This window comes from Macaca fascicularis, chromosome Y, assembly GCF_037993035.2.
Source record: "Macaca fascicularis isolate 582-1 chromosome Y, T2T-MFA8v1.1".
Lineage (NCBI taxonomy): Eukaryota > Metazoa > Chordata > Mammalia > Primates > Cercopithecidae > Macaca > Macaca fascicularis.
The window spans coordinates 3,351,896-3,377,783 of record NC_132903.1 but is presented as its reverse complement, the minus strand read 5'-3'; the positions used below and the strand labels follow the sequence as shown (position 1 = coordinate 3,377,783).

Below are 25,888 nucleotides of genomic sequence, written 5' to 3'. Positions count from 1 at the left end.
CTGATCCCTACCTTCCGCATGGCTCAGAGAGAACTCACATGTGTTTCTGGTGACTTAAACCTTCTTTTCTTATGCTAAATTCTTTTCTTCCCCTATTCAACTGGCTAAGGACAAAATAAACCCACCCAATCTTCAGTTCCTATCATTAAAGTTCATGGAATGGCAAGCATGGGAAAGTGTAATAAGGATGTTAAAAGGTGTGGATTACACCTAGGTACCAAAGGAATGCTCATAGTAGGCTCTGGAGGGAAAGCAAACAAAGTGGCACTGGTACCCACCTAAGGTCAGAGAAATCTCACACTCTTAAGACTGGGCCCCACACGAAGACACTGCAGGATATCCTGCAGACCTTAACCTGTCCAAAGGGGACACTCTTGGCAGAGGTTCTAAGGTCTAGTCATAAGCCCTCCTTAGAATTTTCTCTCACAGTTGCAATGCTGCTTGTTTAGAAAATAATTCAGAATCTGAATTTTGGTGTCAAGTGAGAAAGCAGGATGGCGTTGCATGTATCAAGGCTTTTGTGCTGCTGTTGTAAGCAGGGGGCCTGGTTAACATGTGATGCCTCCTTTGGTATTCTTTGGACCCAGTGCTCTTTGGAATCTGGGAGGTTTGGACTTTAAAAATCAAACTGCCACAGAGACTGCTTTACCAGAAATTTTGGTGCACAGCCTTCACTGGATTATCTATGTTAAAAGTAAAGTAGAGGCTCCTCTTCAAACACTCTCCTCCCCATCTAACTAGGAATAAATAGTAACTTCTCTTAGAAGCAAAATTTATTCAAAGACATGTGCTAACATTGTTCTTAACTATCTGCTAGCTGTGATAAAGAAATCAATGTACTTTATGTTCTTAGCTCACACAGTTTAGCCTAAATATTTTTCCTGGCATGCTTATACTGGTCCAAGCAAGCATTAGGTCATAGTCTGTTCCTCTTCCCTACTTAAAAGTGTTTTTACCTTTCTCAACATTCCACTAGTTACTTCCTCCTTCCTTTGTTCTCCTCTACCTTTGCCTCTTTTAAAAAGTTCTAAGTTGCTAGCCAATCAGGTCAAATACAGAATGTGAGGTCCCATTCCAGGCAGTGGAAACCAGACACGGCAGTAAGGTGGACGCATCAGGTGATAAATGACCCTGTTTCCTTTGTTCAGTGTACTCTCGTGGCAAAACTGCTGGCAAATGTACCCTTTCTGCAAAAAGTTAAAAAATGGGCCTTACTGAGGAAATCAAATTTATGTTTAAGTGTTGTTTCTTTATGGCACTGGGGAACAAGCATTACAAACATCTATTGGGGCAAAGAAAAACCAGCAAGCTTCTATTGCTATCTCATGGCCAAGGTTCTAAGGGATTGGATCTTTGTTTATGTGTGTGTATCCATATCTAGATGTCTTTATTTGTATGTGCACTCATTGTTATATGTAGTGTTTACCAAATTGATTTGTAAGTAAAAGAAAACTCATAAATTAAGTCTAGTCAATTTTTAAGTTCATGTGACTTACAAGTGTAACTAGCTTTAAAATTATTGGTGGAATAAAAAGAGAAATGCCTTCAGAATTGTCAGCATACATTTTGTCCAAATTTTATGTTGTCTTTGCAACCTGTGACCTGGAAGACCCAAGCCCTCTCCCTGCTTCAAGGTGTCATCCTGCCTTTGTGGACCAAACCAATGTTCATTTTACATATGTTGATTAATGTCTCACATCTCCCTTGTTTAATAAAAATTATGTACAGTGAATAGGATAATTGTTTTAGGTAAACTTTTAATGTACATTAAAATCTTAAAGTTATTATTGATGTTCCTTTAATATCTGAGTCATTTCCAGTTAAGATAGGGTCATAAAATGTGGAACTGTTCTTATCCATAAATGCTCATAGGTGATAGTTCAGGATTTCTTGCTTTTTAGGGTTTCACTAAAGTTTTAGGTTACTAAGGATAAAAACTCTAATTAACATGTAATTCTGTATACAAAACGTGCCAGAAAGGGTTATGTTACTGGTAGAAAAAATAATCGTTTTGTCTAATTCAGAAGTTATCTAAAAGTTAAGTTCAAATTACAGATTTGAAAAGGTTACTTATGAAACAATGTAGTAAGTAATCATTAAGTAAGGCAGAAAAATGTGGAAAAGGTTGGGTATTTTGGGGTTTTTTTGAGATGCAATTTCGCTCTTCTTGTCCAGGCTGGTGTGCAATGGCGCAATCTTGGCTCACTGCAACTTCTGCCTGCCAGGTTCCACCAATTTTTCTGCTTGAAAATAGCTAGGATTACAGGTGCCTGCCACCCTGCCCAGCTAATTTTTTGCATTTTAGCAGAGACAGAGTTTAACCATGTTGGCCAGGTTAGAACTCCTGACCTCAGGTGATCCACCTGCCTCAGCCACCCCCAGTGTTGGGATTACAGGTAAGAGCCACCACGCCTGGCTGGAAAAGGTTTAAACAATCAAATAATCTTTAAGACATTCTTAGAGACATTTGGTTAATTAATACTTTCATAATTAAACCTTTCAGTCTTGATTACTGGTCACGTAATTAAAGTGAATTTATCAGTTGCACAGGATGCATAATATTAGTGAACTTAAAGATATTAAATTGTGTGTCAGGAATAAAATATTCAATATATGGGTTTTTTAAAAGCCTAGATAACACTGTAGTCTCCAGGGTAAATTGAGTAGGAACATTTAGGTTTGGTTTCCTGTTTGTTTTTGCTTCTAGTTTTCATTCACTTGCTGTCTATTCACTGGCTTTGCTTGAGTGTATGTGTATATGTACGTGTATATATATATCTCTCTCTCCATTATATTTTTTAGTTCCTAGTGGAAAGCTTTTTTTTTTTTGGTTATGTGAATATTTTATTTTCTATGCATTTCTGGCAAGTCATCATTTGTTCCATTTACCTTGAATTTCCAAGCTACCTTTATTGGGCCTGCAGAAATTAATGGAGCACACCAGCTTTCAATCCTTAAACTAACTTTTTGGATTTTAGGCTTCCTGCTACTTTAAGTGGGTTGAGAATACTCTCAACAATGGAATGTAAGTTACATGTTTTTCTCTCTGCCTAATTTCTCCAAAATTTTGAAACTATTTGGGAATATTCTTTTTTATTTTTATTTTATTTTGTTTGAGACAGAGTCTCATGCTTTTTGCCCAGGCTCAGTGCAATGGTGTGATCTCAACTAACTGCAACCTCTGCCTCCGGGGTTCAAGTAATTCTCCTGCCTCAGCCTCCTGAGTAGCTGGGATTACAGGCAGGATTAACTGGTTAAATAAAAGGTAATAGTCACTGTTTATCTCCTCTGGAAGTTTTAATTAATAAAAAAGTTTAATTAATTGGTTTAATAATAATAAAAGCTTAAATCAAATATTTTGTCAGAAAAGTTAAAAAGTGCAATGCCTTGGGCAAGGACTTCATGACTAAAACACCAAAAGAAATGTCAACAAAAGCCAAAATAGACAAATGGGGTCTAATTAAACTAAAGAGTTTCTGCATAGCAAAAGAAACTACCATCAGAGTGAACAGGCAACTTACAGAATGGGAGAAAATTTTTGCAATCCAGCCATCTGACAAAGGGCTAATATGCAGAATCTACAAAGAACTTAAACAAATTTACAAGAAAAAATGAAACAACCCCATCAAAAAATGGTCAAAGGATATGAACAGACACTTTTCAAAAGAAGACATTTATGCAGCCAACAGACACATGAAAAAATACTCATCATCACTCGTCATCAGAGAAATGCAAATCAAAACCACAATGAGATACTATCTCACACCAGTTAGAATGGCAATCATTAAAAAGTCAGGAAACAACAGGTGCTGGAGAGGATGTGGAGAAATAGGAACACTTTTACACTGTTGGTGGGACTGTAAACTAGTTCAACCATCATGGAAGACAGTGTGGCAATTCCTCAAGGATCTAGAACTAGAAATACCATTTGACCCAGCCATCCCATTACTGGATATATTCCCAGAGAATTATAAATCATGCTGCTATAAAGACACATGCAAACATATATTTATTGTGGCACTATTCACAAGAGCAAAGACCTGGAACCAACCCATATGTCAATCAATGATACAATGGATTAAGAAAATGTGGCAAATTATACACTGTGGAATACTATGCAGCCATAAAAAAGGATGAGTTCATGTCATCTGTAGGGACACGGATGAAGCTGGAAACCATCATTCTGAGCAAACTATCCCAAGGACAGAAAACCAAATACCACATGTTCTTAGTCATAAGTGGGACTTAAACAACAAGAACACTTAGACACAGGGCGGGGAACATCACACACCAGGGCCTGTCGTGGGGATGGGGGGTTAGGGGACAGATAGCATTAAGAGAAATACCTAATGTAAATGACGAGTTAATAGGTCCAGCACACTACCATGGCACATGTATACGTATGTCACAAACTTGCACATTGTGCACATGTTCCCTAGAACTTAAAGTATGATTAAAAAAAAAAAGTGCAGTGCATTTTATTTAATTCATATGACTTGAGTAATCTTTGGGAAATAAAGATGATTTTAAAAGTTATTGGTAAAATATAATTCTCTTCAAAATGTAAATAAATATGTGGTGTAAATTATGTCCAAATATTAGGTTTGCTGAATGCTTTAAGGTTATAAGCTGCTTCTTTCGCTTTTGAGAATTGTTTAACTTGTCTGCTTTCCAGCTAGGTAAGTCCTGGGGACATGTAGAGTTGGCCACACCCCTAGCTATGCTGGAAACAATCAGACCTTATCAACACCTAGTACATAATTAATATAACTTAACAGGTTTTATGTTAAAATTAAATTGCTAAGAATCAACATTGCAACATGCGATTAAGACTACCAGAAACAGTTTTACATGTAAGGTGTGTTAAGAACATAAGAACTTCTTTAAAATTTCTGAGTCATAATTCTGGCAAAATACATAATTTATGGTAATCTGAATTCAAAAATCTAACTTCAGTTTCAATGTCTTTCCTAATGCACGGCTTTTTGGATGGATCAGAGGGCCCCTGAAAACATCCAGAAAAGAGATAACTGGGATTATTTGACATGTTAGGTACATGGGATTGCAAACATGATGTTCAGTCTTTTTTACATTATACTTTTGTGAATAACACTAACATATGTTCCAAAATTGTACTGGGTTTCTAAAATTTTAATGTCTAAGTATGTTTATTATGCTGTTGTTGTAAACCACAGAAATACCCAGATTTCCTTGTATAAAGCAGCTAACTGAAGTAAAACAAAAAATTTATCAAATATCGGCTGGGAGCAGTGGCTCACACCTGTAATCTCAGCACTTTGGGAGGCTGAGACAGGCAGATCATGAGGTCAGGAGGTCAAAACCATCCTGGCTAACATGGTGAAACCTCGACTCTACTAAAAACACAAAAAACTAGCCGGGTGTGGTGGTGGACACCTGTAGTCCCTGCTACTCAGGAGGCTGAGGCAGGAGAATGACGTGAACTCGGGAGGCGGAGCTTGCAGTGAGCTGAGAGCGTGCCACTGCACTCCAGCCTGGGTGACAGAGCAAGACTCTGTTTCAAAAAATTAAAAAAATAAAAAAATTAATCAAATATCAGGAAAATACTTTGTCAGATTTTCATGTTAAAGCAGCTGATACTGAAATTTTTTAAATACACAATTTGAATAAATGCCACAGTCTCAGTTGCATTACCTATGATAACCCAGGTTATCATAAATCAGTGCTATGCACCTAATTTGGAAAAACAACTGGTATTCAAGAGGACACATCTAATGTTAATTAGGCATGGACTCATGAAGAACCAAGAGGATGGCCACCTTGTCCTTCCTGAGTCCTTAAAGTTCTTATTACTAAAAGTTCTGCATGCCATGACTCAGCATGGAAAAGATAAAATAACCCAAATTGAATACATTGGTGTGGTAACTTACAAATTCTTCAGGTACATTTGGTCAGCTTGTGGGCCATTTTATAAAGGGATTTCATTCAATTATTATTTTCAGTGCATGTTCTGGTTGAATAAAAGTTTTCCCATGCAATTGGGCTGATGTTACAACAGCAAATTATTATGCTACAGTGTATTTTCAGCAGGTAAAGAAAGCTTTTTATGGTTTGGATCTTCTGAGACCATCAAAGAAAGACTGTTTTTGCCATCCACACTACAATGTACGTTTTGCACATGCAAAACTAAAAGTACACTTAAAGAACACCCTAGAACTTAAAGTACACTTAAAGAACACTTCTACACTGTTGTGTTAGGGACCTGGGGCTTTGGGCTTATGGTCTTACAACTGAGAAGGGTCCCTCCATGCTCTGGAACTGTACACCCATTGGAACTCTTAAGGTAAAACTAACAGGGAAATTTGTCACAAGAAGAAGATGGTATCCTTGATGTGAACAGCTTTTCCCAAGTTCACAGATTAAGACTTCTACTGTCAAGAAACTCTTATCTTTGAATATTTTCTTTTGCTTATACCTCTGTGAACAACAGGAGTGGAAAAGGGGTCTCTTATGTGCACTTACATTTATTTTTGAAAGAGTTTGTAGCCAGCCTTATATATGGATAAGTTTATTCTTTGATAGATAAAGGATAAAGGCCTAATGCAGGTAAGAAACTTCAATGATACATACGTTGCCTAGTAATCAGTCAAAAACAAAACACTGGTTCACTTCTCTTAATGCACATCATGGCTTAAAGAGAACACTGCTAGGAGGCCTTCACTCTTCTAGAAGGGAATCATTTGTTAGGTCCTTTTTCAGTGGTTTAAAGTAAAACAGGCAATGACTAAAAATCTAGTTCCTATAATAGGCTCTGTGGCACATTCTATGGCACAGTTATACAAGAGACTTTAAATTCTCTTGTGAAAGTTATGCTAAATAATAGAATTGGCTGAACAGATAAGTACCTGTACAGCTGCTGACACTTGAGGCCTATGGAGAAATACATCAAATAAATATTACAGAGATTCAGGGGTAGGTGAATGATGAACGGACTGCTTAGAAAATGAACTGACTATTTAACTCATTCTTTGATCTATGTGATTTTAGAAGGTTTGGCTTATGGGGACTTTATGTAAAGAACATACTCCAAACTCTTGGTATTATCCTCCCAATAATCATAGTAATAGTCTCCCTAGTGTGCTATACTCTCTCGAGGGTTTTAAATGCTTTCCTGCAGCCATCTCTAGAACATCAAATGGTCACTTTTCAAGTGGAATGACAAGAGCTGAAAGTAATGTGCGACCCTGAGGAAAGTGTAACCTATGAATGACATGCTGAGACCAGTAACCCAAAATGACTGTAACTCAGAGTAGAAGTAAGGTCCTACGTTTTGGTCACACTCTTACCTAAGTGAGAACCTGATCAAAAAAGGCAAATTTTAAAACAAAATTCTGGGAGATCATTGTTTTGGACTAAGCTCATGCAATAAACCCCAACAGACAAAACCAAAGCAAAATGCAGTCATTTATGCTAAGACTTTAAGGAAACGCAGATCCTAGAACACACCACAAGCCAGGTTTTGCTTTCCTCCTGCAAATCTCTATAACATTCCTGACAGTGTAAGTATCCACCTGCTGAAGTTCCCATTCAATCTTTTAACCAAATGCATTTCCTCTCTCCTGGAGACCATCAAGCTTCAGATAATCATGCAACAACTGCTCCCGTCACTTCCAGGTGAAGACACCAACCCTGGCCATCAAGGAGCTATCCTGCCTCCACTAGATACGGCAGGGTGGAGAGTTCCATGATCCCCAATAGGTAGGGACTATGCCCCAAGCCAGCATGAAGCAGTTACAGAAAAAAGACCATTGGTCCCTCTGCCTCCCATAAATATTTATGAGGATCACATCTCTTAGTGGGGAATGAGGCAGGGAACATAAGGTCGATTTGCACATCAGTTATGACAGGAAATATCCTCTCCATAAAGCGTATGCCGAGTAAGCGACTTTGTAACTTTACTTCATCCTCTCCATTTACATACAGTGTACACCAAGGAACCAATGGTATCCTCTAGAGAGTATTTAAACTCTGAAAAATTCTGTAATGGGATCCTTGAGCCCGAATGCTTGGGCTTGGGCTCCCCTGCTGTGGAATGTACTTTCATTTTCAATAAATCCCTTTATTCTATCCTTGATTGTTTGTGTGTTTTGTCTAATTATTTGTTCAAGACACCAAGAACCTGGACACCCTCCGCTGGTAACACTAGGATAACGACACTGCATGGTGCTGGACAGGGCAACCTGAAGACCCCAGGGGTCCAAAATGAAGAAGGGAAAAAGATGGACGGTTGCCAGGGAAGAAAGAGCATGAGAGAGGCACAGACACCAGAGTTTTTACAGCTATGGCTTTGTGCAAAATGGTGGGCAAAAATACAAGAAAAAATGAGGCAGGTACAGGGGCTCACATTGGTAGTCCCAGCACTTTGGGAAGCAGAAGTTGGAGGATCAGTTGAACCCAGCAATTTCAGACCAGCATGGGCAACATGGCAAAACACCATCACCATACAAAATACAAAAATCAGTTGGGTGTGCTGGCATGCACCTGTACTCACAGCTAGTTGAGAGGCGGAGGCAGGAGGATCATGTGAGCCCAGGAGGTGGAGACTGCGGTGAGCTATGATTGTGCCACTGCACTCCAGCTTGGGTAAAAGAGTGAGACCCTGTCCACCCCACACACACACCCCCCCCAAAAAAAGGAGAAAAGAGAACAGGATATATTACTTTGTGATTTGCTAGAAGAGGTTTTTAAACCATGAAAAGAAAGCAACATAACATGCTGCAAAGAAGAAAGGTTTTTAAGGGTGAGACCGGTTCCTAGGAAGACAGGATAGAGGGAATCCTGGAAAAATCCAACTACCAGGTAGAAAACGGAGAAGTTGGGCAGAATCATGTACTTTGGTCAGAGTAGGAGAAACAGGAACAGAAAGAGGGAGCTGGAGACTGAGGAATCAACAACAGGGACTGCAGGCACAGTGGCGCATGCTTGTGGCCCCAGCACTCTGGAGGCTGAGGAAGGAGGATCATTTGAGCTTTGGAAGTTGAGACTGCAGTGAATTCTGATAGTGCCTCTGCACTCAAGCCTGGTTGCAGAGGAAGACCCTGCTTCAAAAAAAATTAATTTAATTTAAAAACAAAATAGAAACAGGTGAAGGTGGCAAGAAAGGTTGTGGATTCCAGAAGTTCCCAGAAGTTGAGAAGATCTTCACTATAGATTCCCGAGACCACAGCAGAATGGGGCAAGAGAGGGAAAGGGGTGTTGTTTAAAACCAAAATTGGTATAAAACTGGCACAACACCTTATTGTGGTACAATCTAAAAAGTGGGATGGGATACCAGCCAAGTGCATAATTTTAATGTGTATTTATGATTCCATCCTCCCACCCCATCAGCTCTACAACTATGCTGATAATGAAAACATCCCTTGAGATTCTCTTTAACACAAAAGCTATCACCTCTCTGCCCTGATGCAGCCTCTGGTGATGCCCTGTCAGGTTCTCAGGAAACATAGTTTCAACCTACTCCAAGAAATCAAGAAGACAGAACAAGTCATAGTGTGTGCAAGGCAAAAGTCCACTCCGAAGCCCAGAGCAGTTGAAGGTCTGCTGCATCTTTTTCAACTGTGGCAGTGTAATTGTTAACATGAGTCAGCAGCCAGTGAGTCTGCGTTTAAGTAAAATATACAGACCCATGTCGGAGGGGCACTGGAAACTTGCTACTGTGTATACACACAACCAATCAGTAAGATGTTAAAGTGGGGTGGGAAACCAGTGTTCTTTCTTTCTCTCTCTCTCTCTCTCTCTTTCTTTCTTTTAGATATGCGGTCTTCTTTCCTTCCCTTCCTTCCTTCCTTCCTTCCCTCCTTCCTTCCCTCCTTCCCTCCCTCCCTCCCTCCCTCTCTCCCTCTCTCTCTCTCTCTCTCTTTCTTTCTTTCTTTCAGATATGCAGTCTCACAGTGTTGCCCAGGCTGGAGTGCCCTCAGGTGATCACGGCTCACTGCAGCCTCGACCTTGTGGACTTAGACAGTATCATCCTCAGGAGCTGGGACAACAGGTGTGTACCAGCACACCCAGCAAATCTTTACATTTTTTTGTAGAAACAGTGTTTTCTGCCAGGTTGTCCAGCTGGTCTCAGACTCCTGGCTCACGTGATCCTTCTGCCTCAGCCTCCCAAAATCCTGGGATTATAAGCATGAGCCAGTGCACCCTGCCACTGAATTAATCCCAAATGCCAGAGGGAAATATATGTTAGCTTCCAGTGTGTTCCAAGCTCTTGCACCTTCCCAAGGCTCCGCTGTTCGGGGGCCAGGCCTAGCAGCTACATACCTTGTTGATGCTGATCTCAGCCTCCACATACTGCAGTCCCTTCTGCAGAATGGAGATGAGGGCAGCTGGTGGCACTAGCGTCCCATTAATGTTGGACTGGCTGATGTGGCTCTCGATCCCAAATGTGAAAGCCGAGTGGGAAAAACCTGCAGCAAGATGGGAAAGGTGACATTGAGTGAGACCCAAATTGAAGGAAGGAGGCGCAGTCATTGAGATCTGAGGGTGGTCTGCAAATTTCAAACATATTTAATTTGTGGGCTAAGACAGCACCATAGGATGCCCAGGGGCCCTTCTGATTTGGGTTCAGTAAGGTGAAAAAGGGCAGGGGGAGAGGGAGAGATTTCAGTCCCAGGAAAACCAAAATTGGTATCTTGGAACAAGGCCCTTTAAATGGTAGAACCATTTCAGTATTGTTAATATGGCAGAGAACAGGGTGGGCATGGTGGCTCACAACTGTAATCCCAGCACTTTGGGAGACCGAGGCAGGTGGGTCACCTGAAGTCAGGAGTTGGAGACCAGCCTGGCCAACATGGTGAAATCCTGTCTCTACTAAAAATAGAAAAATTAGCTGGATGTGGTAGTGTACACCTGTAGTCCCAGCTACTCAGGAAGCTGAGGCAGGAGAATCACTTCAACCCAGGAGACGGAGGTTGCAGTGAGCCAAGATTACGCCACTGCACTCCAGTCTGGGCGACAGAGCAAGATTTCATTTCAAACATAAATAATAAATAAATAAATAAATAAATAAATAAATAAATAAATAAAGAGTTTGCCCTGCATGCCCCAGTTGGACATTCCTGTTACACAGATTTGACTCCAGGATCCCCTCAACTCCATGGTTCACAATACTCTGCAGAAGCTCACGCTGAAGCTACTCTGTGTCACCCGCTGCAAGAACATAGTGTACCTTTCTTCAGCCCAAGATAAGGAAACAGCAAACACTGAACCCAAGTGCACTGGGGGCAATTGCATTACAACCTGAAGTCCAAAGACGGAAACGAGCCTGTTCTGCACTGATTGTTGTGGCGCTGAATTATTTTCTCAAAATACCAGGAGTTTTATGTTTTCTAACAGATACTGGCTCTTTTCCTTTTCTCTCCCAGTGCATCATCTCTTTCATTGCCTCTGTAGGAAGCTGTTGATCAATGACGCTTGGCCATTTAAAGGTATTTTCAGATCAGCTTTGAATAAAGGCTCTTATTTAAAGAGCCTTTATTTAAATAATAAATAAAGGGGGGCAGAGGATCAGTACTGAATACACAGAAAGCCATGCCTTGCTCTTGCGGATGATGTTTGCTTCAAGGAAAGAAGGCAAGGTCACCGAGCATCTGTGGAAGTCTGGAGGTGATAGGGAAGCTGTGACAGCCCTTCATCAAGGAGAGGGAGGTGGCATCCTACTGCCAGCAAGTCTCGGATGCTGCAGGGAGTTTCCTAATAGAGGCAACCTTGCCTGGCAGGGCTGGGTCACTTTGCCTGGTGCAGAGGCAGCCTGGGGGTGCACTGGATCCTGAAATTCCTCACTGTGTTTTTGGAGGATATAAGCCAAGTTTCTTTACAAGAACCTAATCTTTACCTTCTTACTTGTTTCTCTCTATATATTCACTTTCCTTTTCCTCTACCCATTCCTACCAAATGAAGCAACCCACCCTTGTATTCATCAATGACTCTATTCTCTGCTATGCTATATATACCAAGTTTCACCTGCAAGCTTTTATCATTGAGGTGTTCAGTAAAGTGCAGAATACAAAAACTCCAGTCAATGGGTAAAGCAGGACCTCACTGCATTATTGGCCCAAGGCTCCACTGCATGAAATCTTCCTTATCTACTCTGGGCTGCAGTGATTCCTCTCTCATAGACATCATGACTCTCATGGCTGATGGGGGCCACTCACGTGGCTCCTACTGAATGGCTTTAAGCCTCTCAGCATCATTCTGATGCTGCCCCTTACCCCTTGATAAATCAGGTCTCTTTCACATAGAAAGACAAACACTGGAGACATCAGGTCAAGGTTCATGTGATAAGAGGATGAAACAAAATGTGAACCATAGGCTATGTGACTCCGAGATTCCACTTTTTACCTTACACTTCAAGATCTTTTGAGAATAATAGCAGTCTCCTACTGCTCAATTTGTAGGGCTGGGCCTGAGATTCAAGGCTGGGTAGCCAGTAAACACTCTCAGCCACCATGAAACAGCATCAAGAAACGTCTACTGAATGCAGCAGGATACAGCATTAGGTGCTGATGATGCCTCCTGAAAAATAAACCTCATTGCTGACAGATCAACTGTGGAAGGAAACTCTCATGCTTCTGGCATATTTTATTCATCCAGTCTCACTTATTCATTCCTGCAACCAGCACTGGGCCACAGAACTGACACCTGCAATCACATGCCCTGTGAAACAGAGCCAAGTCTGACCACATTACCAGCTTCATCCAAACCTGGGCACTCTGTAAACTACCTCAGTCTTTGCAGTAACTGTTCGGAGTTGGTACTGTTTTTGTTTCACATAGAAAGACAAACACTGGAGACATCAGGTCAAGGTTCACATGATAAGAGGATGAAACAAAATGTGAACCATAGGCTATGTGACTCTGAGATTCCACTTTTTACCTCACACTTCCAAGACCCACAGGAACAGGAACCAAAATTCTTGAATTCCCTGCATGGACAGACTCCATTGCCATCTGGCTGTCCAGCTAGACTACCAGCAGCTCTGAACAGCAGTCAGTCTGGATGCAACTCAGGCAACTAGTAAAGTATGGTGTGCAATGCTCACTCTAACCCAAGCCGGGAGGGTGCCCCTGATTTCTGTCTCACCTGGGTTTTTAATGTTGAGTGCACAGTTTGCTGCATAACTTTATCTCTCTAAACGACTATGTTCTCCAATGCAAATTTCATTTCCAGACTGTGTGGACAACGGTATTCACATTCAACTAAAGCTTACTGAAACAAGCAGATGAAACAGCAAAGACAGACCAAGGGTGGGGAGGCTGAGACTGATGCAAAGAGAACTGAAAGTTGTCTGCTGGAAGGAATTTCTTGTGCAGATACACAATGACATCTGTGCAGCATAAAGTTATACAGGGGTACTATTACTTTGAACATCTTTCATCAGTTTGGGTCCTCTTTTGGATAGGGCAGGTTGTCATGACTGGAAATTAGGCACTTTATGATCATAAAGACCTAGGGAACGTACCGTTATCAGAAGTCCTCTTATCTGCTGAAATCTTTACTAGTTGCATTTCTTGGAATGCATCTCTATATGGGTTCTAAATCAGTGATTTTTTCAGTCCATTTGCTTGTAAGACTTTCTTACTAATTTCTGGCCTTGTGATCTCATGAAGGCAAGCAGGCAAGCTGGATGGAGAAAATGTCAGGAGCAGGCAGGATGGCTGAATTCTGTCCTTGCTCTACGGCTGGGTGCCTGGTCCACATTGCCTCATTTGGCTGCGTCTGCATTTTCTCCTCTGCAGTGTGGGGATAAAAAGTACCTCAAGGTGCTAATGAGGCACACACAAGGGACAACAGCCACTCCCCAGACACAGTCAATCTAGAGAGAAGACCACAGCAAATAGAAATGTCACTTTCCCAGGTTCCTTGTTGGTACAATGAGGATGTCAAAGAGGTTTGGGCAAGCTCCCCTGCCCCTTCCACCATGTGAAGACACAGAAGGAGCCATCCATGAGGAAAAGGACCTCACCAGAAAGCAAATACTTAGCACCTTGATCATGATGCCTCCAGAACTGTGGGCAATACATTTCTGTTGTATATAAACTACCCAGTCTAAGGTGTTGGTTACAGTCCATACAAACTAAGACAATGCCCCAGGATGAGGTAATAGAGGAAGGCTGACCACTTCCTCTTAGACTTGATTCATCAGCATCTTAGGCTATGGTTGCTGGGGCCAACTGCCAGGGTGCTGTGGAAGGCACTTGGAAGCACAGCACCTCCACGGAAGATGCTTCTCTTCCAGGGCCAGCCCTGCCTGCACTCCTGCCAACGTCTCACCCCCTCCAACTTGGAGTCCAGAATTAATGAACACATTAATTTACCATCTGCCAGAGTGGTGAGACTTTTGTGCCTTGTGCCTCCTCAGCTTTCCCGCAACAATTAACACATCTCTTCTGCCCAACAAGACAGACACAGGAAGAAAGATGAGAATATCAGTGACAAACAAAGCACCCAGGACTGCCCCAGCAGCAGGTGCAGAAGTAGTTAAAGGGCAGGAGGATACTTAAAGGGCAGGAAAATAAAGAGCTTGGTAGTACCTCAATGAAAGATAGTGTGACAGTGATGGGTTGGGTTTCTTAGTGTCATCTATAGGCTAGGCTGGAGACATTTCTGAAGCCAGCAGCCTTGCCACCCACTTGGAAGGCATATTCCTGATGAATCTCTTCTCAGCAAGGTTTCTCAACCACAGCATGGCTGACTTTTAGGCAGGATCATTCTTTGCTGTGTGCACACAGTCCCATACATTATAGGATGTTGAGCAGCACCCCTGGCCTCTACCTACTAGAAGCCAGTGGCATCCACTCCCATTGTGACAACCAAAAATGTTTTCATCAACCCCACCATGGTGGGGGAAGTGACATCTAAAAGGCCACTACTCCCAGCTCTACTCTCCTTACATTTCATCTTGATTCTAGGTTGTTGCTACTGAAAAGTAACCCACTCTTTCCATGCGATTGTGCACAAACCTTAGAGTAACAGGACAATCAGAGGAGGTAAGATTATTCCCAAAAAGAAAAAAAGAGTATAATCAAAATAAACTGAGAAAGGCTTAAAATAAGAACCACAGAAAGGATGGAAGGATCCTTCACATAAAGCCCTCTCCATTCGGAATGAAAGATGCAATAGTCTCACAAGAGAGGAAATGGTCTTTACAAAATTTGTCTCATCTAACGAGGCAACAAAAATAGATTTAAAACAAACCAAGTACAAGCTTTATTTCTTGCAATGATGACACTGCACAACCAAGAAATGACATCACAAACCGTTTCAGTTGAATAGTATGCCACCATACCCAGTTAATTTTGGTTTGATTCATCAGCAAAATCTGCTAAATTACCAGTCACTACTTTTTAGCAATACTGCTTATTTGGCAGAGAAAAGCAGACATCTAGTGCTCAGGCAGCTGTGTTGCTGGTTTTCCATCTTCAGCTGAAACAAATACTAAGGGCACCAATTTGTGGCATTAAATCTGGAATTTTCATTTAGTCTTTAACAGATACATATAATTGGAGTCTTGATAGGTAACACAGCCAGTGAGCACTGTATGCCATTCCTAAATTGTCTACATTATGGGTTTGCAAACTGAGGCCCGCAGGCCAAGTCTGGCCCAGTGACTGTGTAAATAAAATTTTACTGAGATACCGCCACACCCATAAGTTGATGGTTTTCTATGGCTGTTTTCACACTACATGGGGGGAGTTAAGTAGGTGCAACAGAGACCACAAGGCCCACTAAGGTGAGGAAAAGTGTGCCGACCTGCTTTTATACACAGTCGACTCTCCATATCCATATCTCCATATCCAATTGTTCCACATACACTGATTCAACCAACCATACATAAAAACAAAAACTAGAAAAAAAGAGAAACAATATGATAATAATACAAATAAAAAACCAATGCAATATAACAAATGCAGCATTTACATTGTATTAGGTATTGTAAGTTATGCAGAGCTAATTTAAACTTAACAGGAGGATGTACCTTTGGTATTCGTTTCAGCTGAAGATAAAAATAGTTATCTGTTAACTACTATGCCATATCATATCAAGGACTTGAGTATCTATGGATTTTGGTATTAAAGGGGGTCCGGGAACCCATCCCCCGTGGATACCAGGGATGACTGTACACAAATAGTAGTAAACAAATGTCATGGCCTCCCAGATGCCCTGCCTCTGTCCTCTCCATATCTCTGCTATCTGCCTTTCTTTTCTCTTTGCTTCCCATCTGGTCCTGGGCCCTTACTGTCACCAAGCCCTTTGTTCATCTCTTCTCTTCTGATATGCCTGACAATAACAGCAATAACATTGACAGCTGGTGTCTAATGAGTGCATTCTCGGCATCAGGCAATAGCGTGTGAACTTCGCATATGCTGCCCAATGCAACACAAACCCACTGCAGTAACCTTCCTGATCACCATGAACTGCCTACTGCTCTCCTTTTCCAAAGCAGTTGAGGTTCGGCAGGCCTGGGAGAGCTTCCTCACCTTGGTATGGCCTTCCAAGCCCATTCTAAAGCCATGCCAACTCTCACCATGCTTCAAGCATATGCCTGCCTTCCCATGAGATTTCTTCCCAAGAAATTTCATTTTGACTTCTAGGTCTGGACCACTAACTCTCAAGTGAGGCTGGTTTTGTCCCCAAAGGGAAGACATCTGGCAACATCTGGACGAGTGGATGTCTATGTGCTACAGACATCTGGAAGGTACAGGCCAAGAATATGGTTAAACATCCTGCCATCCACGGGCTGGCAGCTACATATCTACAATATCAACAAATGATATCTACAATATCAAAAAATGATCCAGCCCCAAATTTAGAAGTGCAAGGGTAAGAAACTCTGCTTTAGAATTCCCTTGTCACCCCTTGCCCACCTTGCTAGTGATTATGGCTACAACCAGCACCCCCTCCTTCACCGTAGTCTTCCTCATGCTCTTGATAGATGTGACTGTCCTCTTCTCCCAGCTCCCCTAGTGCTCCTCACCACCTTGTGTCTTATCATGGTATCATGTGCTACATCCCATGTTTCCCATGTGTTTCCTGGCTTCTGAGAAGGCTGACGCCCTTTGAAGGCAAGGAATCCATTTAAGTGACTATAACACACAGTGACCTTCCTCACTACAGCAGCTGGTGCTCAAGATGAACGTGCTGAAAAGACTCATGATGAATAGCTCAGACAAACTGGTGAGCCGATGTCAATGAAGGGTGATAAGAAATTGAATAAAACTGACTCCTCAATATTTTCAGAATAAATGACTCCCCCATAATCATCCTTTGTATGCACACACTCCCATCCCTACACTGGACTCCTGGCAGCCACTGATCTGGTGTCCACCTGTATTATTTTCAGCACCTTAAGCATGTCCTACAGATGGAATCATATAGCCTACAATCTTCTGACACAGCTTGTTTTTCTTTTCTTTTTTCTTAGTATTATACTTTAAGTTCTGGGGTACATGTACAACCAGTGCAGTTTTGTTACATAGGTATCCACGTGCCATGGTGGTTTGCTGCACTCATCAAGCTGTCATCTACATTAGGTATTTCTCTTAATGCTATCACTCCCCTATCCCCCAACCTCCAACAGGCCCTGGTGTAGGATGTTCCCCTCCCTGTGTCCATGTGCTCTCATTGTTCAACTCCCACTTAGGAGTAAGAACATGAAGTGTTTGGTTTTCTGTTCTTATGTTAGTTTGCTGAGAATGATGGTTTCCAGCATCATTCATGTCCCTGCAAAGGACATGAACCCTTTTTTATGGCTGCATAGTATTCCATGGTTTACAAATGTGCCACATTTTCTTAATCTAGTCTGTCACTGATGGACATTTGGGTTGGTTCCAAGTCTTTGCTAATGTGAACAGTGCTGCAATAAACATACGTGTGCATGTGTCTTTATAGCAGCATGATGTATAATCCTTTGGGTATATACCCAGTAATGGGATGGCTGGGTCATATGGTATTTCCGGTTCTAGATCCTTGAGGAATCACCACACTGTCTTCCACAATGGTTGAACTAATTTACACTCCCACCAACAGTATAAAAGCATTCAGATTTCTCCACATCCTCTCCAGCATCTGTTGTTTCCTGACTTTTTAATGATCACCATTCTAACAGGTATGAGATGGTATCTCATTGTGGTTTTGATTTGCATTTCTCTAAAGATCAGTGATGATTACCTTTGTTTCATATTTGTTGGCTACATAAATGTCTTCTTTTGAGAAGTGTCTGTTTATATCCTTAACCCACTTTTTGATTTTTTTTCTTGTAAATTTGTTTAAGTTCTTTGTAGATTCTAGATTCTAGCCCTGTGTCAGATAGGTAGATTGCAAAAATTTTCTACCATTCTGTAGGATGCCTGTTCACTCTGATGGTAGTTTCTTTTGCTATGCAGAAGCTCTTCAGTCTAATTAGATCCTATTGGTCTATTTGGGCTTTTGTTGCCATTGCTTTTGGTGTTTTAGTCATGACGTCTTTGCCCATGCCTATATCCTGAATGATATTGCCTAAGTTTTCTTCTAGGGTTTTTGTCATTTTAGGTCTTATGTTTAAGTCTTTAATCCACCTTATGTTAATTTTTGTATAAGATGTAAGGAAGTGATCAGTTTCAGCCTTCTGCCTATGGCTAGCCAGGTTTTCCAATGCCATTTACTAAATAGCGAATCTTTTCCCCATTGCTTGTTTTAGTCAGGTGTGTCGAAAATCAAATGGTTGTAGATGTGTGGTGTGATTTCTGAGGCCTCTGTTCTGTTCCACTGGTCTATATCTCTGCTTTGGTACCAGTACCATTCTGTTTTGGTTACTGTAGCCTTCTAGTGTATTTTGAACTCAGGTAGCACGATGCCCTCAGCTTTGTTCTTTTTGCTTAGGATTGTCTTGGCAATGTGGGATATTTTGGTTCCATATGAGATTTAAAGTAGTTTTTTTCCAATTCTGTGAAGAAAGTCATTGGTAGCTTGATGGGGATCATATTGAATCTATAAATTACTTTGGGCAGTATGGCCATTTTCACGATATTGATTCTTCCTATCCATGAGCATGGTATGTTCTTCCATTTGTTTGTGTCCTCTTTTATTTCACTGAGCAGTGGTTTGTAGTTCTCCTTGAAGAGGTCCTTCACATCCCTTGTAAGTTGGATTCCTACGTATTTTAATCTCTTTGTAGCAGTTGTGAATGGGAGTTCACTAATGATTTGGCTCTCTGTTATTGGTGTATAGGAATGCTTGTGATTTTTGCACATTGATTTTGTATCCTAAGGCTTTACTGAAGTTGTTTACCAGTTTGAGGAGATTTTGGGCTGAGACGATGGGGTTTTCTAAATATACAATTATGTCATCTGCAACAGAGACAATTTGACTTCCTCTTTTCCTGATTGAATACCCTTTATTTCTTTCTCTTGCCTGATTGCCCTGGCCAGAACTTCCAATACTATGTTGAATAGGAGTGGTGAGAGAGGGCATCCTTGTCTCGTGCCAGTTTTCAAAGGGAATGTTTCCAGTTTTTGCCCATTCAATATGATACTTGTTGAGGGTTTGTGATAAATAGCTCCTTTTATTTTGAGATATATTTCATCAATACCTAGTTTATTGAGAGTTTTTAGCATGAAGGCTGTTGAATTCTTGTCAAAGGCCTTTTCTGCATCTACTGAGATAATCATGTGTTTTTTGCCATTGGTTCTGTTTATGTGATTAATTATGTTTATTGATTTGCATGCGTTGAACCAGCCTTACATCCCAGGAATGATGGCAATTTGACTGTGGTGGATAAGCTTTTGGATGTACTACTGGATTTTTTGTCAGTATTTTATTGAGGATTTTTGCATCAATGTTGATCAGGATATTGGCCTGAAATTTTCTTTTTTTATTGTGTCTCTGCCAGGCTTTGGTATCAGGATGATGCTGGCCTCATAAAATGAGTTGGGGAGGATTCCCTCTTTTTCTATTGATTGGAATAGTTTCAAAAGGAATGGTACCAGCTCCTCCTTGTACCTCTAGTAGAATTCGGCTGTGAATCTGTCTGGTCCTGGACTTTTTTTGGTAGGTAGGCTATTAATTATTGCCTCAATTTCGGAGCCTGTTATTGGTCTATTCAGGGATTCAAACTCTTCTTGGTTTAGTCTTGGGAGGGTGTATGTGTCCAGGAATGTATCCATTTCTTCTAGATTTTCTAGTTGATTTGCATAGAGGTGTTTATAGTATTCTCTGATGGTAGTTTGTATTTCTGTGGGATTGGTGGTGATATCCCCTTTATCATTTTTTATTGTTTCTATTTGATTCGTCTGTCTTTTCTTCTTTATTAGTCTGGCTAGTGATCTACCTGTTTTGTTGATCTTTTCAAAAATCAGTTCCTGGGTTCACTGATTTTTTTGAAGGGTGTTTTGTGTCTCTATTTCTGTCAGTTCTGCGCTGATTTTAGATATTGCTTGTCTTCTGCTAGCTTTTGTTTGCTCTTGTTTTTCTAGTTCTTTAAATTGTGATATTAGAGTGTCAATTTTAGATCTTTCCTGCTTTCTCTTATTGGCATTTAGTGCTATAAATTTCCCTCTATGCACTTCTTTAAATTTGTCCCAGAGATTCTGGCATGTTGTGAGATAGATTGTTCTACTTAGCACATTCCTCTAGAGGTTTCTTTAGTTTGCTGCACCTATTCACAGCTCCTTCCTTTTCACAGCTGAGCAGTGCTCCATGGCACAGAGACAACACAGCTTGCTTCACCTAAACCCAATGAGGCATAATGGCCTTTTTGCCAGAATACTGCTATTATGACTAAAGCCACATTTTTTGCTTAATTTTTTTAATAACCAAATTTTGTCAGACACCAATGTAGCTAACAACACTATCTGTGCCAGGGACTTGCCTCAAACACTGAACAGAACTATGAAAAAGCCCTTATCATGTAATAATTACTGGGAATTCACCCTAATTATAATTCCCTCTAAGTTATATTAAAATGTAATAATATTACTCGGGTTCCCTCTTTCTTCTGAGACTAATTTTCTAAACTTAATGCATCTACACATGAACCTGTTGCCCAAAACCATGGTAAAAAATATACATTTATTTTGTAGTGACAGGGTCTCACTGTTGCCCAGGCTGCAGTATACTGGCATGACCCCCATTCACTGCAGCCTTGAACTCCTGGGCTCAAGCGATCCTCCCATCTCAGCCTCCCAAAGTGCTGGGATTACAGATGTGCGCCTCCATGCCTGGCTAATTTTTGAAATTTTTTTTGTGGAGACAGCGTGTTGCTATGTTGCCCAAGCTTGCTTGAAATTCTGGCCTCCAGTCATCCTCCCACCTTGGCCTCCATCTTAACCATTTTTAAGTGCACAGTTTAGAGACATTAGGTGCATTCACACTGTTGTGCAACTTTCGCCAGCAAATGTGTCGAGAATTTTATTAATTTTGCAAAACTGAATCTATACCCTTAAATACGAACTCCATGCCCTCTGCTTCTTCCCATCCCCCAGCAACTACCCTTCCACTGTCTCTTTGGACTAGACTCCTCAAGGTATCCCTTACAAGCGGAATCCTGTGGTATTTGCCATAGACTCCTCAAGGTATCCCTTACAAGCGGAATCCTGTGGTATTTGCCATAGACTCCTCAAGGTATCCCTTACAAGCGGAATCCTGTGGTATTTGCCATAGACTCCTCAAGGTATCCCTTACAAGCGGAATCCTGTGGTATTTGCCATTTGTGACTGGCTAATTTCACGTGGCATAGTGTCTTTGAAGGTCATCCATGCTGTAGCCTGTGTCAGAATTTCCTTCCTTTTCAAAGATCAGTCATGACATACCACTGAATGGATGCACACATTCTTTTGATGGAATTTCCTTTGTCAGTGGATATCTGGGTTGTTTCTGCTGAGGTTTTTTAAAGCATACTGTACTACTCCCCTAAAGTGTGAGGTCAGTCTTGGAAGGAGGGGGCATGTCTTTCTGTTTAGCTGACCCTGACACCACCATGCTCACAACAGCAGCTTACAGATGCAACACGAGGAGACTGGCACAGAACACAGCTTGGTCTCCACTCGGGCAGAAACTCCAAAATGATGAAACTTCAGGCCAGCAGGCAGTGACAAGAACCACCCACTCAACTAACAGCCCTCTGTTCAGAAGCCTAGGATATGAAGGGCACAGGAACACAGGGACACCTCAGCGAAGTGCTTCGCCTTCACCTTACCTCACTCTAACCAAGACCCGCACCCGTTGGGAAGTTGCTGGGTCATCTACCACATACTCTTTATGGAGAGCCCAACCTCACTGTGTGTTGAGTGCTCACTGTAGCCTTTTATCTCTCTGTGCTTGGGCTTGCTGTGGAACAGGTGGTCGCCGAGATCTCAGTCACTCTTCTGCATACTCACTCCTCTTTCACTAACTCATATGAATGACATCATCACCAGAGAGAAGTACTGCAGGTGATGTAGGTCACATGGCCAGGAAATCCATGTATCTACCTAATCTAATCAATCTATCCTATCTAATTTATCTATTAATATCTATTCTTCTAATCTATTATTATCGATCAATCTTATCTGTGTATCTATCCATCATCTTAATCTATCAAATATGCTAACATCTACTCTGTCTAATCCATCTATTTAATCTATCTATTAATATCTACCCTGTCTAATCTATTTATTAATATCTACTCTGTCTAATCTATCAATCTATCTGCCTATGTATCTATATCTATCATCTGTCTAATCTTTCAACATCTACTGTATCTAAACTATCTACCTAATGAATCTATTAATATTTATCTATCTACCAATCTAGTCTATCTAACCTGTCTAATCTATCTAACCTGTCTCTATCTATCTATCTATCTATCTATCTATCTATCTATCTATCTGATAAATACATTTAGAAGTTAAATATATAAGGTGGGGAAAATACTTCACTGGATTTTTCATGACTTGGACAGCATGGGTATGTGGGCAAATGCAGAGAGATCTTTCCTGGCTGCCACAGGGTCCAACTGGTAGGAACCCTGTTTTCTGGAAGGCAGAACAGACAGGCTTCTGTCCTGTGCAGATTCTGGAGTCTATCCACTAGAGGGCTGACCAGACTGTAGAGTTTTCTGTTTCTATGCAGAAAGTTACACCAACAGCACTGCTGAAGGAGGGGAAGGTATGCAAACAAGGATGCTCTGTCACTCAGCAGACCTGGGCTACATTCATATCTGCCCACGGAAACTGTGACCCTGACAGGTTCATGAATTTAGCCCAGAAAGCTAACTGCAAACCCTCAAAAAAAGAATCAAATTTCATGAATGTCCTGCAGACATATACACCAAGGCTAATGTCTTTTTACATACTTTCCAATATGCCTTGGGCAACAGGCAGAAAAGCTCTGCAACAGAACACATCTCTGTAAAACCATTCATATTTAAGATGTGTGTTGCCTCCGCCTTAGTTGGAAGCAAGTTGGAGGCATGCTGTAAGTCTCTTTGGCCTTCACCATGTCCTTGTGCAGAAGTGTTGCTAAATGCTACATTCTACGACACGAGTGAAGAGGGAGGCAGGTTTTGGCACATGTGATTTCCATTGCAGCCACCTCTGGGAAGCTTTGAGCTCTGAGACAGGAGACCACATGTGCTCATCTAAGAGCCAAGGTTGAGATATTAGCACAAGGGTTATTATTTCCCTGATTCCCAGGGGTGAGAAGGTACCTATTTTGTTTTGTATACCAATTGCTTATTCTATATATGACAATAGCCAATCCAAGGCATCTGATATGTATGCAGAAAGCACCCCACTTCCCATGAATAGCAGTAGCTGGGAGCACAAGGGACAGAGACCCAGGCTTGGATGGGGAGGGCACTTATTTACAATATGTTACATGCCTCACATACTTAATCACATTTGCCTGGGCAAGAAAACTGAGGCTCAAATGAATAGGCCTCACTCAGACTTGTTTAACCACCACAGCTCAAGTCATGCTGGGTGGCTCCAATGCCTACATTGTACCCTACCCAGCAGTGAGCGAATCCATGCCCAAGGGACCACAGACTGGTTTCCCTCAAACTGAACACATACATCTCCGGGAAAGGGTGCCTAGGAACTGGGGATTCCTTTTCAAATAATTAAGTTCCATACTGTATATTCAATATAGTATTAAGGGCACAAAGCTTAAAAAGACTCCAAATCAACTGTTGGTGGTTGAAGTGTGCCCCCACCTCCAGAAATTCACAGGTTGAAGTGCTCACCAACAGTGCACCTCAGAATGTGATGCTATTTGGAAACAGGGTGAGTGCAGATGTAATTATCACTGGATTCAACATCAATTACTAACATTAGGTTATCTTGGAGTACAGTAAATTTCTAATCCAATCTGACTGTCTTTATCACAGGGAAATGTGGACATATCTGAACACAGAGATGAGGGTGATGCACCTACAAGCCAAGGAATCCAAAGACTGCAGCAAGGCCCCAGGAGCCAGGATGGGGCACAGGAGAGACTCACCCTCAGAAAGAACCGACCTTCCCACATCTTGATTTTGTACTTCTGTTCTCAGGACCTAGGAGACAACGTATTTCTTTTTAAGCCACCCCAGTTTGCAGTACTGTGTTATGGCAGCCCTAGGAAACAAATCCACCAGCACTGTATGTTGGTTAGGAAAAGAGCTGCGTGTAGTAAACATGTAGAGATGACAAACAAAGTCCACTAGGGTCATTATCATTGAGGAAGGTGGGATGACATGGCTCCAGAACCTTTTCTTCTCCCCATTAGCACTAAGAACCTTCTTAGTGCTGCTTCTTGTACGTTTGGTTTTGAATCAAGGGTTGATCATTCTGCTTATAAGACGCTCAAGATGAATTTCCTCCTGACAGAAAACCAAGCCTCTTACCGGACTCCTGGAGATACCGATACACCAGGAAGTTCACCTCGTCACTGGTTATGCTCATTGTAGCCTCACCTCGCAGCAATGAGGTGTTGATGAAGCAGAAGCCACACTCTGTTTGAAAAAAGAAGACAGTTTTGAAACACTGCCTGTGTATTTCTCTTTTGTGTGTGTGTGAGATGATTAAAGAAAATAATATCTATGCTATTACACATATGAAGGTAATTAATGTATGATTTGTGTTATATTTTGTAATTATGTAATTACATAAACATTCCATAATTATGCATAAAAATAAAAAGACCAGGTGAAATGTTTTCCAAAAAAACAAGAGTTGGCCTATTTCCTAAGGCCAGGGAAGACTCAAGTAGAAACCTAATGAAACTGAAGTGCTTCTGCATAGCAAAAGAAGTGAACAGGCAACCTACAGAATGGGAAAAAAATTTTGCCATCTATCCATCTGACATAGGGCTAATATCCAGAATCTACAAAGAACTTAAACAAATTTACAAGAAAAAAACAACCCCATCAAAAAGTGGGTGAAGGATATGGACAAGATATTTATGCGGCCAACAAATATGAAAAAAAGCTCACGATCACTGGTCATTAGAGAAATGTAAATGAAAACCACAGTGAGATACCATCTCACACCAGTTAGAATGGCAATCATTAAAAAGTCAGGAAACAGGCCGGGCGCGGTGGCTCAAGCCTGTAATCCCAGCACTTTGGGAGGCCGAGACGGGTGGATCACTAGGTCAGGAGATCGAGACCATCCTGGCTAACACGGCGAAACCCCGTCTCTACTAAAAACACAAAAAATTAGCCGGGTGAGGTGGCGGCGCCTGTGGTCCCAGCTACTCGGGAGGCTGAGGCAGGAGAATGGCGGGAACCCGGGAGGCGGAGCTTGCAGTGAGCTGAGATCTGGCCACTGCACTCCAGCCTGGGTGACAGAGCGAGTCAGGAAACAGATGCTCGAAAGGATCTGGAGAAATAGGAACACTTTTACACTGTTGG

General features: G+C 41.5%; 1 protein-coding gene across 42 annotated transcripts in view; it reads right to left on the bottom strand.

The window, feature by feature from the left end:
• TBL1Y (transducin beta like 1 Y-linked) overlaps window positions 1–25,888 on the bottom strand; it is a 227,247-nt gene that overhangs the window by 53,545 nt on the left and 147,814 nt on the right. For 27 of the 42 annotated variants that reach the window (XR_012430491.1, XR_012430490.1, XM_074030542.1 and 24 more), the window contains 2 exons: window positions 24,881–24,988; window positions 10,300–10,445 (listed from right to left, as the gene is read on the bottom strand). Coding sequence is in view for 20 of the 42 variants with exons in the window: in XM_074030533.1 (XP_073886634.1) it covers window positions 10,300–10,445; window positions 24,881–24,988 (254 nt within the window). In the remaining 22 variants the exon portion in view is untranslated. Of the gene's footprint in view, window positions 1–10,299; window positions 10,446–13,498; window positions 13,770–24,495; window positions 24,551–24,880; window positions 24,989–25,888 lie in introns of those variants that run through there. The other 15 variants (XM_074030561.1, XM_074030570.1, XM_074030559.1 and 12 more) reach the window with 6 other exon arrangements.